The 19,132-nt window shown below is 40.0% G+C and overlaps 1 protein-coding gene across 1 annotated transcript in view; it reads right to left on the bottom strand.

Moving 5' to 3' along the window:
- The window catches only part of LOC141486329 (juvenile hormone esterase-like), a 55,283-nt gene extending 38,218 nt beyond the window's left edge, over positions 1-17,065 (bottom strand). The window contains exon 1 of the mRNA XM_074184074.1: positions 16,857-17,065. Coding sequence (XP_074040175.1) covers positions 16,857-16,994 — 138 coding nt within the window. The 5' untranslated portion in view covers positions 16,995-17,065. The remainder of the gene's footprint in view (positions 1-16,856) is intronic.
- Positions 17,066-19,132: the final 2,067 nt, after the last annotated feature.

The raw sequence follows: 19,132 nt of genomic DNA, 5'->3' as shown, positions 1-19,132 counted from the left end.
AACCTTTTTATCGCTTCCCATTAAATTATCAAAACCTATTGTGTAGGTTAGCAGCGGGATCACTTTGAAATCAATCGACTCCAGTCACTTTGACGTCTGGGTCAGTTCTTTCCTGCCCTGATGAAAGGTAATACTTTGAAACCTGTCTGTAGGTGATCTATCGACTCACCTCTGTGAGGTATCTGTCAGATATAATTCAATATCCACCGAGTGTTAGCCGGCGAAGTATTTGTTTTCCGGCAGTCATCTACCAGAATCTACTTTTCAGGTAGTTGGAAGAGATGAATGTTTCGAAATTTCATTTCCAAATATTTAAATTTTTATATGGTTGAAGGGATTTTTCAAAGTCAATTTAGCCGTAGCTCTCAGAAAACCATAAGAAATTTCCCAAGCCAGATTAAAAGGATTCACACAAGAAAACACTACCAAATTTCTCAATCTTTCGGAAACTTCAATGAAGAAAATCCACTTCAGTCCGACAAAACTGTATGGAGACTGGGGACACTTGATCCTTACGGGAGACTATATACTTCTGTGGACACTATATAATTTGTAGTCTTTGGTACGTTCTAACTTTCTAAAGTTGGTACTCCTGTCAAATTTGACAGTTAAACAGATGGCGGATGATTGTATGTTTCGTGTTGCAGGAAAATATTTTTCGTAAGTTTTTATCTTCATTAAATAATTGATTAGTAAACTTATTTTGGATAAGTATCACCTTCAAACTAGTCATTATCTATGTGTTCGAACGTTTGTTGCATAGAAAAGTGTTAATAGTAGTAGATTTTTTAAAATATTTTTTATAACTTTGACATAGTTAGGGTACATATAATACACGTTCTTGAAGGAGATATGATCACGCTGGATCAAGTGTCCCTTAATGTTTATGTTTCAATAATTTCAGGATTCAATATTGTAATGAATCTGAAGCCGGCCCTGACCGGTGTCCCAGTCAGCAAACGCATGACGCATCGCGAAATAGCGCGAAATGTCCGGATGGGTCCCGAAATCCGCAGAGAGATCCGGAACGTTCGTTGACGATATAAAAACGTCGCTCTCCGTTCCGAGTAGGAGTCTGTACCAAGAAAGCGAATCGAGCGGTTAAAAAACGGTGAAGATAAATTGAGCGTTAGTTACTGAGTGGATTTTCAAATAAGTTTGTGAGCGCTTGGTGGACAATTTTTGTATCACAGTGAAATTGACTATAAAACTTTCGCACTTTCGCGCGGATAGACTGGTGATTCATTGTGTTTCGCGAAGCGGACAATACCGGACGACGGAAATATAAACTGATAGACCTTTCTCGCGAAAAATAGACTTATGAAAATAAATAAGTGTTTCGGACTCCATTAAATAAGTGGACATATTCAGTTTTAAGTAAAATAGACAGTAAGAGATAAAATGTGTTCAAGGAAAGTGCGCCTAGTGGACTTGAAAGTTGCCCAATTGAAGCAAGAATTGGAGGAGAGAGAACTAGATTCTTCCGGAAAAAAAAATCAGTACTCCAGAAGAGACTATGGGGCAACTTGATTGAATCAGGAGAAGATCCCGAAACATATTTATTCGAAGTTTATGGGGGTGATTGGAGTTCCATAATGAGCAAACTCGAGGAGAACACCAAATCGCTGAAACATGAACTTCAACAAAATTCGAAGAGTTTGAAAGATGAACTTCAACAAAATTCGGTAAGTCTGGAGGAGAAGCTTCTGGAAAATTCGAAGTGCTTGGATGAAGAACTTTTAAAAAATGCAGAAGGCTTGAAGAAAGAGCTTTGTAGTGTGGCAAGCCTACTCGAAGAAAGGATAGGAACCATCGAGACAGAGATAGACAAAATCAGAGAGAAAATCAAAGGGGAGATAAAAGATGAAATCGGAGCAGAAATAAATGGGAAAACAGTTAGGCAATGAAATCAAAGGCGAATTCGAGGCAGAAATCAGCAATATAAAAAAAAAATTAGCAAGTTGCAAAACCAAATTGTTAATTCTGCCCACCCCACAGAAACGATTACTGAAAACTCAATTCCGGAACTGAAAGATGTCAAACTCAGTTCTGAACCAGGAAAGCTCTCCATAAAGCCGCCCCAGTTCGACGGAAAAACTCCTTGGGCAAATTACCGCCGACAATCTGAAGCTGCGGCCAGAGCGAATGGATGGAATGCAGAAGAGAAGGCGGTAGCATTAATATTGGCGTTGCGTAGAGAAGCAACGAATATCCTGCAAACCCTCACGGCCCAGGAACAGGAAGATTATGACCAACTTGTAAAGCATCTTGAACTGCGGTACGGACAGGCCCAACTGGAGCACGTTTACCATTCACAGATCAAGAACCGCTGACAGAAATCAGGAGAATCCCTACAGGAGTTTGAAGCCGACAAAGCTCGATTGGTCCGTCTGGCATATCCTACTACACCCGAAAATGTAATGGATCGGTTAGCAGTTCAGGCATTCTTGGATGGACTTCGCGACCAAGAAACGAGGCAGGCCTTGACGCTAGCTCATCCCAAACATCTCGTGGATGCACTGGCAAGCGCTCTAGAGTTTGAGGTTGCAAAACAATCCTGCAAGAGCCAGAGCAAAGTTCGACCTATCGAGGAAAATGGACAAGTGTCTGCTGATATTGAGGCCACCATCAGAAAAGTAATGAAAGAAGTGTTGCCTGAGAGAAAACAAATAAGATGCTGGAACTGTGGTGGAATTGGACATGTGCGTAGCAAATGTCCAGCTTTCAAAGAATCGACACCCAAATCAGGAAAACTAGAGGGGGTCGATGAGAGGGGGCAATCGTCGGCCTGTACCCAGCAAGCTCCCGTAAAAAACGCACATGTTGCCGTTCTCCAACGACAAGACAAAGGTGTTTTCGTAGACGGCCTCATCAACAACGAGCCTTGCACCATGCTGCTGGATACAGGTGCGACGAGAACCATTCTCGGGCCAACCTTTGCCAAAACACCGGCAAAAATTGAACCGTCAAGCTGGAAGTTACGCACTGCAACAGGGGAGCCAGCCACTGTAATTGGAGAACTACCAATTGAATTGGTGTTGGGCTGAAACCATACTAGAGGCTCGCTTGGACGGTGGTGCGAGCAGCGTGAATGTGGTAATGTTTGAGCCCAAGATACATGACTAGAAAATTGGACGAGGAATCGCACTGGGGAAGACCTTTTTGCGTGTTGATGGAGTTGTGCTGGTCAGGGTCATGAATGTCAACTACTTTCCCGTGACCTTGAAGAAGGGAACAATGCTGGGGCACTGTTCGTCCATTTTCTCTGTCATACGGAGGGTACGCAGTTCAGTTAACCAAGCCAACAACTTGCCTAAAGAGTTGGAGAAGTTAATTGACATTTCCTCCAAAGACATACCATCAACTCACCGATCTAAATTGAGGGAGTTAGTAAAGAGGTACCAGAAAATCTTCGATATTGGAGAAGGAAAAGGCGGCAGAACGAATGTGGTTCAGCATAGAATCGACACTGGAAATGCCCGACCAATCGGGCAATCGGCTAGAAGACTCCCTCTTGCCAAGTGAGAAGAGGCAGACAAGATAGTCAGCGATATGGGAAAAGAAAGAGTCATCGAACCCTCTGACAGCCCCTGGTCTTCCCCAGTCGTGTTAGTGAAGAAGAAGGACGGGTTGACAAGGTTCTGCGTGGATTATCGCCAACTAAATCACGTGACAAAGAAAGACAGCTACCCTCTTCCAAGAATCGACGACACTCTAGACACGCTAGCCGGCTCCACAATTTTCTCGACCTTGGATTTGAAGAGTGGATATTGGCAAGTTGAATTGGCCTCAGAAGATCGAGAAAAGACAGCTTTCACCATCGGCTCAGGATTGTGGCTGTTCACGGTTATGCCATTCGGGCTTTGTAATGCTCCAGCGACCTTCGAGAGAATGATGGAGACGGTTCTCAAAGGGCTCTCATGAAAGACGTGTCTAGTGTATCTCGACGATATAATCGTGGTCGGAAAATCGTTAGACGATCACCTGAAAAATCTGGAGGAGGTGTTTATGCGTCTGAGGAGTTCTGGATTAAAACTGAGTCCCAAGAAATGCCATCTGTACCTTGGCCACGTTATCTCTGAGGAAGGAGTGGCGGTAGACGAACAAAAGATCAAAGCAGTTGAGGATTGGCCCATTCCAAAAGACATACATCAGCTTCGGAGCTTCCATGGTTTATGCACCTAGTACCGCCGATATGTGCTGGGGTTTGCCAACATCGCCAAACCATTGACCCGCCTCACAGAAGGGCAGATCAAGGAAGACCAAGAGAAAGACCCAGATCTTGGTTTAGTCATCGAATGGAAGAAAACTAATCAAAGACCAACGTGGCAGGTGGCAGCAGGTTATTCGCCAGCGGTTAAGTCCTACTGGGCACAATGGAACTCCCTTACTTTGGAAAACGGATGTTGGAGTCTGAAGACGGTGCAGAAGAAAGGCACCAGACAGTGGTACCCAGGAGCAGACGACGGGGGGTGCTCAAAGAAATCCATGATGGAGTCACTGGAGGACATCTGGGAGTAACGAAGACCCTCCAGAAAGTAAGACAACGGTTTTACTGGGTTAATTGTCAAGCCGACGTCAAGGACTGGTACAGAAAGTGTGCTGTATGCGCTGCCAGTAACGGACCTAGGATACGACCGAAAGCTCCAATTCGCCAGTATAACGTGCGTAGTCCTTCCGAGAGAATCGCCATTGATATCGCCGGCCCGTTCCCAGAGTCCCACCATGGGAACAAATACACCCTGGTAGTCATGGACTACTTCAGCAAGTGGGCAGAAGCCTATGCTTTGCCCAACCAGGAAGCCTTTACCGTCGCTGACGTCCTGGTAAAGGAATGGATATGTCGATTCGGTGTCCCATTGGAGCTGTATTCGGACCAGGGCAGAAATTTTGAGTCCAACCTGTTCCTAAAATATGTAAACTGTTGGACATTCGAAAGACCAGAAACACAGCCTTACATCCACAGTCCGATGGAATGGTGGAACGAATGAATAGGACTATAAACCGCCACTTGTCCAAGGTAGTCTCTGACCATCAAAGAGACTGGGGCCAATACCTCCACCTGTTCCTGCTGGCTTATCGTTCGGCAGTGCACGAGTTAACCGGCCAAACACCTGCCAGTATTATTATTAGGTCGCTTCCTTGCGACCTAAAATTTGGGATGCCTCCAGAACAAGACACTGCGGGGGAAGACTATGTCAGCAAGCTTCGGCAGAGAATGGACGACATTCATGAACGAGTCCATCTGAACATCCGGAGTGCCAGCGATAGGATGAAGGAGGCCTATGACATCAAGGCGAATGCTGGAGGATTCGAAATCGGCGACCTAGTTTGGCTGTACAATCCTAAGCGCCGCCGTGGTTTATCACCGAAGTTGCGGAACTCGTGGGAAGGTCCGTACAAAATCATGAAAAAGATTAATGACCTCGTCTACCGAATCCATAAGCCATCTCGAGGAAAGCCTAGGGTCGTCCATTTTAATAGACTGGCTCCTTATGATGGAAATCACGACCAGGTTCGCGCCCTCAGACCACCAGAGGATGAAATGACGTTCCAGCAATTCATGTCCTTATACTCGAACATACAGAAGGTCGTACATGGGGTAACTCGAGAAGAGCCACGAGACCTTTTCAAGATTCCAGTTGATTACGCCCTAGCTCACTGCGTGGCAGAGGATCTCCAAATGTCCAAGGGCATCGCTGTGGTATTCAACAAGAAATTCGGTCAGCTTCAAACATTACGAGAACAGAATCCAGAAGTCGGAGGAGTGCTACAGTTGAAGAAGGGTCAGAGAAACATCTTCTACTTGGTGACCAAAAAGCATTCTCGAGACAAACCGTCCTATGAAGATGTCTGGAGGAGTCTTACTAGACTGAAGGGGACGATGCTCGACCAGAATCTCGTGGAGTTGGCAATCCCGAAATTAGCCTCTGGGCTCGACAGGCTGGACTAGAGAATTGTGAGAAGCATGTTGGAAACGATCTTCAGATCCAGCGGCGTCCAGATTTTGGTGTGTGGTAACCATCTTCCACTACCGAGCATAAAGACTGTGGAGTGTTACTTCCATCGAACTTCACAGTGCAAATATGGAGAGTTCTGTAGATATCGACACACGCCAAGGATGACATTTTGAGGCGAAACGTCTTTAAGAAGGAGGCAATGTAATGAATCTGAAGCCGGCCCTGACCGGTGTCCCAGTCAGCAAACGCATGACGCATCGCGAAATAGCGCGAAATGTCGGGATGGGTCCCGAAATCCGCAGAGGGATCCGGAACGTTCGTTGACGATATAAAAACGTCGCTCTCCGTCCCGAGTAGGAGTCTGTACCAAGAAAGCGAATCGAGCGGTTAACAAACGGTGAAGATAAATTAAATAAATTTGTTTAAGACAGTTAATTCTTTAATTCGTTACAATATGTCTAGAGTTTATAAAACAAAAGAAAGTGCAAGAAAAAGAATACCGATCGATAAGGAAATCTTGGAGTTGGCTGTGAATGATGTTATAGAGGGTAAGAGTATTCCTGGTACGGCCAAAGGGTACGGGATAGCAGTTGCGACACGGAAAAGATATGTCAGAGAAACGAAAAATGTTACGACTGAAAATATTGACTACACTCCAAACTATCGCCAGTCACAAATTTTTTCGTCAACTGAAGAGACAGAACTTGTTAGTTATTGAATAATGGCCGGTAAGTTATACCACAAATTAACTCCTCAAAATGTACGAGACCTCGCATTTCTATATGCTTCTGAAAATAGTAAAAAACACCAAAATAGGTTGAACAGAGAACAGCAACTTATGATTGGTTCTACGGTTCAATGTGTGCACCTGAAGCCACAAGTTTGTCTTGCGCCACAGCTTTCAATAACAGACACAATGTTGGAAATTTCTTTGACAATTTGAAAAGTTCATTACAGCGATATGATTTTTGTCCAGACCAAATTTGGAAAGTAGACGAAACTAGAATTACTACGGTCACAAGCCACAAAAAATTGTGGTAGAGGTCTCAAACAAGTGTCAAAGGTTATATATGGAGAACGTGGGTAGCTTGTTATGGTATGTGGAGCTATAAATGCAGTAGGTAACCACATACCTCCATTTATTATATTTCCATCTAAAAACTGGCAGAAACGAATGATCGATGGTGGACCACCCGGTACAAAAGGAGCTCCACATCCCCGTGGATGAATGACTGAATGAAACTTTCTAATTTTTCTTAAATTTTCTCATGAGCATGTAAGATGCACCAAGGACAGTCCATGTCATATTATATTAGACAACCATGAGTCCCACATTATCATCAACTCTATAAACTACTGCAAATATAATGGTAACCATCTCTTAACCATACCACCACAAACCTTTTTAAAATTACAACCTGCGTGCGATTATTGGATGGTTAGTCATGCAGGGCGGCCATTAACCATATATGATTTGGGTAGATATCTAGGCAGTGCTTACCCAAATGCAATGACTGCTAGAAATATTCAGAAAAGTTTTTGAGTTACTGGGATTTTCCCATTCATCCCTGATATATTCACAGAAGACGAATATTGAAGCTCCTACGTTACTGACAAAAGAAACGTGCAAATTCACATAGAGAATGTAATAACCTCAGCATCTGTATCACCGCCTATTTCACTTCATCAATCTTTAATTGAAGTGACTTTAATAAGCAATTAGGAATCACTGCTATCTGTAATGAATGATATGCCGGCTTCATCTAGGCTTATGATGACTGCTAATAATGCTGTGCCAGTTCTATCTGCACTTTTAACAACGGCTGAAAATGCTGCGCCAGCTCCACTTACCCTCATAATAAATGCAGAAAATGTTGCGCCAGTTGCACCAGTACCAATTCCTGTTTACGATGTGCCTCCCGATATTTCTGATAATGAAAAGGAAAATGATTCTACAAAAACTTCCCCAAACTGGCTTTCCGTATTTAAGGCCAGTAATAGAGATGCCCTTGTGAATTCTTACAATAATAACAGACTGACTTCAGCTGGTTTTTTATAGATAAGAAATAACGATAGACCTGAAACACCGACCCGTTCACGTTTCAAAACCTTCCACTTGACTAAGTATTCTATAGATAAGGCTCGTATAAAAGCAGTGCCGTCAAAACATGCAGGCGCTTGGTTGGATACCTTACCAGTTTCATTCCTTGATACATTATGGGACAATGAATTGTTTAGAGTTGTTATACGCCTTCGACTAGGTTTTAATATTTCTGTTCAACACAAATGCAAATGTGGAGTGGAAGTAGACACCCAAGAATATCATGGATTGAGTTATAGATATAGCGCCGGGCGCTTTTCCCGTCATCAAGCTGTAAATGATGTCATCAAACGTGTCATAGGTTCGGCAAATATACCTTCTATCTTAGAACCCCCAGGCACTTGCAGTGTTGATGGGAAACTACTAGATGGCATGACTCTTATTCCTTGGTGGAGAGGAAACCCGGTGGTCTGGAATTTCACCTGCTTCGATACTTTGGCTTCTTGTCACGTTCCTTCGACTTCTATATCCAGCGATGCAGCAGCTTCATCAGCGGAATTGTCAAAAACACCAAAATACAATTACTTGGGATATAATTTTATTTTTTATGCCATAGGAATCGAAACATTTGGTACCTCAGGCCTCCAAGCATTGTAGTTCATTCATGAAATCAGCATTAGAATCTCCAAATAGAAGAATGACCCAAGAGCTACCTCTTTCTTAATTCAAAAAATTAGCATTCTGACTCTAAGAGGAAATGCAGCTTCATGTTTAGGTACAATTTCTCAATCAAAAACCCTGAGTGAATTATCAATGTTTCCCATGAACAAAATATATCGGCATCTACCTATGATGGTACAGCCAATCCTATCCTATCCTCATCCCCAATCGAGCATTAACTGTCACAAATCTCTTTCACCGATGACGCTGTCCAATTCTCATGTTTTCACGCAACGCAACAAATTTGTACAGACAGTGCAAGAACTGGAGATCAGTGCTACATTCTTCAGTCAAAACTCTTGGGTTCAATGGGTTGAAAAAATCTTGAAAACACCTATTTTATGAACAATGTAATCCACTGTTTATCAAACACGGGATGGTTGCTGGAATACTTAAAAAAGGATACATACATGGAAGATATCACTACTAGTATCTCTAGTATGAAAGGTGTTTTAATCAAAGCGTTCGCAGAAATTATCAAGGGATTGTGGTCAGAAGATTCATCTGATAGAGTAATTAACACAGTCTACTTCAAAAGTCAGATTCAAATATTCGCCCCTCGATTCATTAGTTCTGCCCATCAAGACGCCCACGAATTCCTTCGATATCTTTCAGAAGGTTTACATGAGGCCCTCATCAGAATTACTGAGAAACCTGAACCAATCTTAACGATGATTGACGAAAAATTGAGCGTCAGCAGAAAAGCACAAGAGTCCTGACTGAGATATTTGAATATGAATAACTCTAAGATTGTAGACTATTTCGTTGGTCAATTAAAATCCACTATGAAGTGCGCACACTGTGGACACTCATCAGTTACCGTCGATCCTTTCTGGGATTTGTCTCTTTCCGTACCACAAAAAACTAGCCTATTGAGTTTGTCACATTGCTTGGATTCCTTTACAATAGAGGAAACTCTGGATAGAGATGAAAAACCAATGTGTTTGAGGTGAAAGCAGAGAAGAAAATGTACAAAGTCCCTATCAATCTATAAGTTTCCCCGTATTTTAGTAATTCATTTGAAAATATTCTCTACAACGGAAAGATTCAGAGACAAATTAAATGTTTCCATTAACTTTACTTTAGATGGGTTGGATATGAGCAATTATGCAGCAGACAATGTGGCTCCTTGTTGTTATAATCTATATTATTAAAGATAATAAAGCAATGGCTGATACTTTCAATAGATATTATGCTTATGTAGGAAAGAACTATGCAGAAAATATCACACCGCCGCCCACTCCTCCGCCCAGAAGAAAACAGATATCCGCATCAATTTTTTTCAACCCAGTCAATGACAAGGAAATAATAAATAACATCATGACCCTCAAAAAAAAGAAAGCCCCTGGTATAGATAAAATATCTGCTGAAACATTGCACCATTTTAAAGATCAAATAGCAAAACCTATAAGTACACTTGCAAATATAATTCTAGAAAAGGGGATATATCCTAGCATTTAAAGTGGGAATCATCAGGCCAATGTATAAAAGTGGTAATAAAAATGAAGTCTTGAGTTATCGCCCCATCACTCTAATTTCCAACTTGGCAAAAATATTCGAAAAGGTGATTAAAGCTAGAATCAAATGTTTTTTATCCTAAAATAAATTATTATCTAACAATCAGTTCGGCTTTAGAACGGGGCTGTCAACTCGGGATGCTATTCTGCTGGTAACTTCTAATATCTATAAAAATTTAGTAAATGGTAAACCTTCATTGGCTGTGTTTCTTGATCTCGCTAAAGCGTTTGATCATTCTCAATTGCTGCACTCACTTTTTGATTCGGGTTTCAGAGGTACCGCACATAAGCTGATGAAGAGTTATTTGATGGACAGAGAATAATACATGGAAGTAAACGAAAACCTAAGTCATAAAGAAACTATGGAGTATGAAGTACCACAAGGGACAATTTTATGACCCATACTCTTCATTATTTATATAAATGAAATACTTACCTTAAACAGTTCTGGTACCATATGCAGCTTTGCTGACGATACCGTTATCATATATGAATCGGAAACGTGGAAAGGCTTGAAGGAAAAAGTAGAACAGGATTTGAATTTAATCGTAGACGCATTCAATCACAAAATACTCACCATCAACGTCTCAAAAACATGGTTTCTCCCCTTTACATGTTAGGCAAACAACATTCTAATCTTTATCAATTCATAACCACGGAAAATCTATGGAAATAAAACAAGCGGAAAAAGTAAAATATCTGGGAGTACATATTGACAGGCACATGAGATGGGATATACACATCCAACAATCAGTACAATCTCTGAGAGCCATGTTTTCAAAATTCAAAAACTTATGAACACTTCTAGGTGAATTTCACTCAAAAATAATATATCATACACTTGTTGAATCACGATTATCTTATGGAATAGTGGGTTGGGGTTCTGCTTCCCCGTACCATATGAAGCAACTTGAAGTAATTTAGAAAAAGATTCTGAAAATCATATGTGGTAAGCCTCAACGGTATTCGTCGGATTCACTGTTTTTGGAATGTAAAATTTTGGATGTACGCCAATTCTACTTCCTAAGAACAGTTACTCGAACATTTCAACAAAAAAATTCTTTATTATTGATTGACCACAGATATGACACAAGACGTAAAACAAAAAAATGTGTGAGGGTTCCTTTTCAAACGAAAACAGTGAGACAGAGACGCTTTAACTACGTCTCGCCAATACTTTTTAATTACCTTCCAGACGAAATAAAATACCAAAAATCATTATACTCTTTTGAAACTGCCACTAAAAAGTTTTTATTTGATACACCTCGAAATGATATTCATTGCCTGATAGATCCTTTGAAGTCTAATTAATTTACCGTAATCTCAAATTTGATATGTATGTGTATGTTGAGTTCAGAACCCTTTTTTTAAAATGTAATTTGTGAATTGTATTCGATAAAAATTAATTTCTCTTTATATTGATAATTGTACTATTCATGTTTTTTTTTTACCTTTATGTGCATGTATATATTTTACTAATTTTTTTTTCTCCTTACATTACATCTTTTGTATTCACCATATCAGGATCATCTTATTAACCATGATCCTGCGCATTGGCTCTGTCTTAGCAGGAATCATTGTTTATTAGCACTGAAATTCTTTTTCTTAGCGAAATTCTTCAGAATATAAATATATTTTATATTTTACCTGTGTGTACTGCAATAAACATTATTATTATTATTATTTTTTCCACCGTAGTTTGCGCTGGTCAGGCCCTATCCCCCGAAGCCCCGATACATTTGGGAGGGCGCGCCAGCATAATCAACCAATGACCACTCCCCACACCGTGGGGTAAGTGATCATTGGGTCCGAGAATCATGTGCCCTGAGCAAACGCAGTGAGCCAAGAATGACAGCCTTCTGCATCTGTGCGGCTAAGATTTCTGCCTTAGTGCGGCAAGCCGGTATGATTTTGAGATTCGAGAGTAGAGAAGACATCATTCCACCAAGGACTCCAACTATCAGAACGACCATCTTGACAGAGTGATCTGGATAGAGTCTGCGGAGTTCGAAGAGAAAATCTCGATATTTTATCCGTTTTTCCTCCTCTTTTCTGACGATATTCGTCTCGCCAGGAGCTGAAAACTCCACGGCAAATATCGTTTTGCTCTGGTGGTCGAGAAGGACTACATCAGGCTTATTAGCTTGTATGAGCCTGAGGGTGGGGAACGAATAGTTCCAATAAATTCGGCACTTCTCGTTCCCCACAACGGATTCAATATCCCAGGGAGCGTAGGGCAACACCGGTGTCTCGTCAATACCGTAAGAGTGCCGTAGATGGTAATATAGCACTCTTAGGGCCGCGTTATGTCGATGGATATAGGCCGAGACCGCATATGCTGGACATGCTGATAGCAAGTGCATTAGGGTCTCGGGCGCCTCGCGGCAGGCCCTGCACCTTGTGTCAGGAACCTCTATACCCAGCACGCGACTGCGGTAGACTAAGGTGTTGAAGACACCATCCTGGCAAGCCATGATGAACCCCTCAGTTTCCGACTTCAGCCCACTCGACCTGAGAAAAGCGAACGTCAGGCGCTTTGATAAGCCAAGGTCTTCAATATTATTGAAGAAGACCCCATGCATTGGCTTATCCCTGTGTCTCCGCAGAAGTAAGGTGATTTCTGCGGCTTTTATCTGAACTTTTTGCTGAACGGGTTCCAACTCGGTGACAGAGTTGTAGTCACCTCGTTCAGAGTCGAAAACTATACCGAGTTCATCAGCTGCTCGAGCAGCTGCCCTAAGGAGAAATGCTCCAATTCCTGCTCTCTCATGGTCACGGACCATGCAGAGAAGGGGATCCGAACTCCTGACGACTTTACAGGCTGTATCCAGTACCATTCTGTCATGTAGACACTCCAAACTCAAAAGTCCACGACCTCCCTGTTGTCGGGGGAAGTACAACCGTGGAACGGACGATTTGGGATGCAAACTCCTATAGAAATGCATCATTTTTCGGGTCCTTACGTCGAGTTGATACAGCTCCTCCCGAGTCAACTTCACTACTCCAAACGAGTAGAGTAAGATTGGAACGGCAAGCATATTTGTTGCAGCAACTTTGTTCTTCCCCGACAGCTCCGATGACCAGATCTGTCGAAGTTTGTGCTGATACTTGCCCCGGAGAGAGCTTTTCACTGCGGTTACCTCTTGTGAGTGGCGTTGTTCCACCCCGAGGTAAGTATACGTCTCTCCGGCATCCAGATGGTGTAGGATGCTTCCATCTACGAGCTGAAGATCCTCTCCGTAGTCCCCGCATCGTCCTCTTTTGAGATGAACCATTGCACATTTGTCTATCCCGAATTTCATATTATTATTATTATTATTATTATTTTTTCACCGTAGTGGGCGCTAGTCAGGCCCTATCCCCCGAAGCCCCGAAACATTCGGGAGGGCGCGCCAGCATAATCAACCAATGACCACTCCCCACACCGTGGGGTAAGTGATCATTGGGTCCGAGAATCATGTGCCCTGAGCAAATGCAGTGAGCCAAGAATGACAGCCTTCTGCATCTGTGCGGCTAAGACTTCTGCCTTAGTGCGGCAAGCCGGTATGATTTTGAGATTCGAAAGTAGAGAAGACATCATTCCACCAAGGACTCCAATAATCAGAACGACCATCTTGACAGAGTGATCTGGATAGAGTCTGCGGAGTTTGAAGAGAAAATCTCGATATATTATCCGTTTTTCCTCCTCTTTTCTGACGATATTCGTCTCGCCAGGAGCTGAAAACTCCACGACAAATATCGTTTTGATCTGGTGGTCGAGAAGGACTACATCAGGTTTATTAGCTTGTATGAGCCTGAGGGTGGGGAACGAATAGTTCCAATGAATTCGGCACTTCTCGTTCCCCACAACGGATTCAATATCCCCCGGAGCGTAGGGCAACACCGGTGTCTCGTCAATACAATAATAATAATAATAATTATTATTATTATTATTATTATTATATGCACTTTCAAATCACAGTGGGTCTACTTACAACGGGCATTACACAGCATATTGCAGACACCCATATAGTAGCACGCGGCATGAATACAATGATTCACACATATTCTCAATTTCGCCAAAATCACTTGTGAGTGATGAGACATACGTCCTCTTTTATGAACGAAGAGAACGAAGGGATTATATAATCTCAGTTCTCTGAATTGATTTGTATTTCATTATTGTTCCAAATTTCTATTAATAAAGAGAAAAATACGAATGTAAGACCACTCCCGAAAGCAGGACCGAGAAAAGGCTCTGGAAAGGGAAAAAATAGTAAAAATAGGATTCTAACCGACACACCGGAAAAACTGGCAATTGAGAATGAGTGGGCAGCTAGGAAACAATAAAAAAGAAAGGAAGATTTGCTGAGCTAAAATAAAAGCAGTAAAACGTAACCTAAATTCACAATAACAAGAAGTGACAACGTCTGAGGATGAAGAATTGCCGCCATCGCCAAAATCAGTTTTAAGTGTGTTTGATGACAGTGATGTATCTTGAAGCAATTCTAGCGAATCAGTGAATGAAGATGACTCCAATGACTCATCATCATTGAAGATTGGGTTGTAATGAACCTAATCTCGCAAAAGAATCTCATTCATAAATATGTTGAGCAAATACTGAGTGAGAGTCGAGCTAGATATGACATTAAATTCGCTAAAAACATTAATGATAAAATGTGCAAGTGGCCTGTTAACGAGAATATTGGTGCAATTGCTAAATATCAAGTAGTGAAAGAACTGCAAGTTCCAAAAGTGAAATCATCATCAAAGAGAATCATTAATTTTGAGTTTCCAAAATCATTAGGAAAATTTAAAATCGAAAAATAAAAAGTGAAAACAGAACAGATAATTGCTAATAGTTAAAAAAAAAAGAATATTTAACTTTAAGACAAAATAACTTTAATTTACTTTCACCAAAGAGTTATTTTGTTTTGTTGAGCTAAACGCAAAATTTATTTTGTTTTATTTTTTAGTTTCAAGTAGAAGATTTACATTAAGTAATGTTTGTTGGCAATATTTTCTTTTAAACGAATCAACATGTGATTTAAGTATTTGTATATGTGGGAGACTCACAGCTCTCTGACAAAATAATTAATATGTTGTGGCAGCTGTGAGCCTTCGAAATACAATAAAATAAATCAAATAAGTGATACAGTGGATGATACAAGTTGTTGTTAGTTTATTAATAAGAAGAAGAAGTAGAAAAAGAATAGATTATTGCTAATAGATGGAAAGAAAATACTGTTTAAGTTTAACATACATTTACCTTAACTTCAATTTAAATTTTATCAAAGATAGGTATTTTGCTTGATTTTATAAAAGCAATATTTATTTCACTTTATTTTAGTTCAACCAGAAGATTCAATGATAATTAAGTGATGTTTGTCGAAAACTTGGTATATGTGATCTATTAAAATAGAAGATACGTTGTTGTTGCTTCTAGTTTACTGACCAAGTAAATCAATGAGAAAAACAATTTTAACATATTTTTTTTGTTTTCTTCTGTATTGGTATCATGTGACCCTAAATGTGGGAGATTTGTTCCCCCCCCCCACTCTCAAGTATTCCAGGGGGTAGGGATCAAATCAGATGAAATTTCACGTATTTCAGTACCAAGATATTCAAAATCAGATCAATATTTATGTAATAATGGCCGTAAAACAAATGGGGAGATCAAGTGATCCCAGTTTTCCCTGTATCGTGGAAGAAAATGGCATAACAACGTTTTAATATACGACGTCTCGTGTTATCATCTCAAAAACCAAAACGGCAGATAGAATAAATTACTGCTTATTTAAAAGTAGCCTTGGTTATTGCAGTTTTCAATATGAATGCAGCTGGTGGATTCGTACCATTATTGTTTAGTTTTGTAGGAAGAACACGAAAGCATAATTGTAAGATGAGGCGATACCTGGTTCGATTGTGGCTTTTCATCCTTATGGCTGAATGGTGGAAATAATGACTCGGACTGTATGTTCTGTGGTGGTATATATCACGAAGATATGCATGGAGAACAATGGATAAGATATATGCAGTGCTTCAAGTGGTGTAACGAGGAATGCGCCAATACTGTTGAAAAATCAAAACCTCAAATCACCAAGTCACAGAAATTGGTTTCCTCATTTTGGATAACCTATCCGAAATTAGGAGTATATTTCTCTTTCTTTTCGAAAATTTACTTTATTTTGTCTTACCTACCTACTTTCATTACAAAAAGTTATTTCAAACATTGGCAAGTGTTTCTTAATAGTTCAAAGAGCAAAAAGAAATAATTGAATCAAGAAATGGTATCCAAACTCCACTGTTCGGTTAATACGACTGAAACTTTGGATAACTATGCCCATAGTTTGTAGTTTCTCTTATAAATCAGAGATAGACAAATATATGAGAACTTTTTGCAGTAAGAAAATCTGAAAAAACTCAAAAACTGAAGCTCACCCATACGATGTCACGGGTAAGAGGTTAGGGTAGATTAGGTTAGGTCCAAAGTAAGTGGGTCTATTCGACCCTTCACCGTAACCCGCAAGGGTTGCGGTAGAGAGTAAGAGGTAGTACAATCATACAATTGAATATGACGTGCTGCCTTCAATATGTAATTGAAGGAAGCACGTCTATGCACTCGACCATGACACTTACCTTGAATCTAAGCTCGCCCACCGGGGCTTTTGCATACGAAATCCCGTAAAAAGAAAAGTACTGTTCACCATCCAAATTAGTACCGAAACAACCTTCAACCTTTCCTTCGGAAATATTGACAATTAGCGATTCCGCCATTTTTTCACCAAATCGTTACTGTAATGCTACAGTTTCGTAACAAGAATGATACGAATAACGTGAATATCAGATCTATACATAATTATTTTTGAGCCCGAGTAGGTATATATTTCAATGGGAGTTGTTCAGGGAGTGTATACAAGGCCGACAATGCGGTGTTCAAATATGTAGGTGCACAAAAGACCCCACCCATTACCTGTAGAAAATGAGTTGTAGAAAATAGTGCAAATCGTTTCTCAAACTTTGTCACCCTGCCATAGTAAGTATCCAACTCGGGTTTTCCAGTAGTCGCAATAAATTGCATAACAACGACAGTAGCGCCGGGCTGTCGGACCAGAGTTGAACATTCATTCATTTATTTTTTGAATTAAAAATATTTTACGATCTGGTCATAATTTAGCAATATAGGATCAGTTATAAAACTACAAATACAATATTATTAGTTGAAAATGCCTAATTTCAATACGATTGAATGCAGAAAAATCAAAATGAGTATTCTTTCAAATTATGGAATTTGAACTGTTGGTCACAAAAGACCACAACATTTAGAATACAAAAAATCAAATTTTCTATATTACTGCTTCCTTTATGAAATTATTGAAGGCAGTTTCGAACTTTAATTACATTTTTGTTGATCAAAGCATGATTTTCAAATAACGACATTTGGCATAACTTTATTTTTCATGCTTCCTCTAAATTCAAAAGACGCATTTGTTTTGTAAACGATCATCTTTACCTCCTTGAATATTTTTTCATTCATGATAATAATTCTCAGCACCATATTCATTTTTTTTTGGGTGTCGGACGCATAGTCCATAATAGCCAGCAACTAAACGTGAGTTTTTCTCTCAATTTTTCGAAAACAAGGGAACGGGTTTTAGGAGATTACTTTTCACACCCAGGGGTCGATCAGGGTGACTTTGCGCACAAAGTAGGTAGACCGCGGAAAGAAAGTATTTCAAGGATGGGAATATGTACACATAGAATTCACATCAAGTCTCCTCTACAACTTCAGGTTACAATCATTCAAGAATTTCATCATAGCGTCTATTACTTGTGGTTTGTTCAGTTCCAGTAAGTGCAGTATATTTAACAGTGGTATTATGTTTTCCCGTCTTGATGTTTCCATGAAATCTTTGGTTTGTTCCTGATGTTCAGAACAATTGAAAAATAAATGATTAATATCAGACATTACATTACATGTGGCACATTTGTTTGACTCAACGATTCCTATTTTGTAAAGTTGAGCTGGATAGCATGCATGTCCGAATTTTAGCCTGGTTATTGTGACAATTGTTTTCCGTCCGTACTTCATTTTTTGTGTCATATTTCCGCTGAGATTTTTGGTACTAACCCAGTATACTGTGTAGCAGAGTTTTTACAATACTCTTTCCATGCTGTTGCCCAATTTTCCTTGAACTTACTCTTTGCTAAAATTAGACATTCTTCAGCGCCACTTTCATTTTCAATGCGTTGTTCTGTTATGATGCCTACCTTTTACAGTTCATCAACTTTCTCGTTGCCTATTAAGCCTACGTGAGCTTTGATCCACATTAATTTGATATCATAATTAGCTTCATGGAGTCTGCTGATAAGAATTTTCAATTCCAGAATATGCGGGCAGGGCTGATGTGTAAGTATATTGATAGGTTGTGATATTTTTGACAGTACAGACAGTAAGTCAGATATTATTATGGTTTTTTTAATACACTGTTGTTCTATATAAAATTGAACACAGGTTCAATTTTATTTTACAATCTAATAATTGCCTCAATAAATGATCAGACATTGATCACCTCAGTGAAATCTATGCCTTTTTATTAGACATTGACAAAAATCTACATGAATTCCAAACCAACAATATTTCTGGTTTTTCATTAATTCAATTTCATAAATTTCAAACATTTTCTCTTTCAACAAAAAAATCCAACCTCCCAGGGTTTTACTTTCATTTAACAACACCTCTTCGCTTGTTTTCTCCTCAAAACTAATGAGGATGTTGTTCAATTGATCAATATATTTGATTTTTGGGTTTTCTCATTGAGTTACTTACAGAGCAGCAGATGTCTCTGATCACACTTGCACTAAAATAGTTCTCTTTTGTTCCATGTTTTATCATATACAAACAAACACACCTT

The sequence above is a fragment of the Leptinotarsa decemlineata genome, unplaced genomic scaffold (assembly GCF_025532065.1).
Source record: "Leptinotarsa decemlineata unplaced genomic scaffold, Ldec_3_MD MMD2_P_RNA_scaffold_2, whole genome shotgun sequence".
Lineage (NCBI taxonomy): Eukaryota > Metazoa > Arthropoda > Insecta > Coleoptera > Chrysomelidae > Leptinotarsa > Leptinotarsa decemlineata.
The sequence above is the reverse complement of the archived record's forward strand: the minus strand, read 5'-3'. Positions and strand labels throughout refer to the sequence as shown.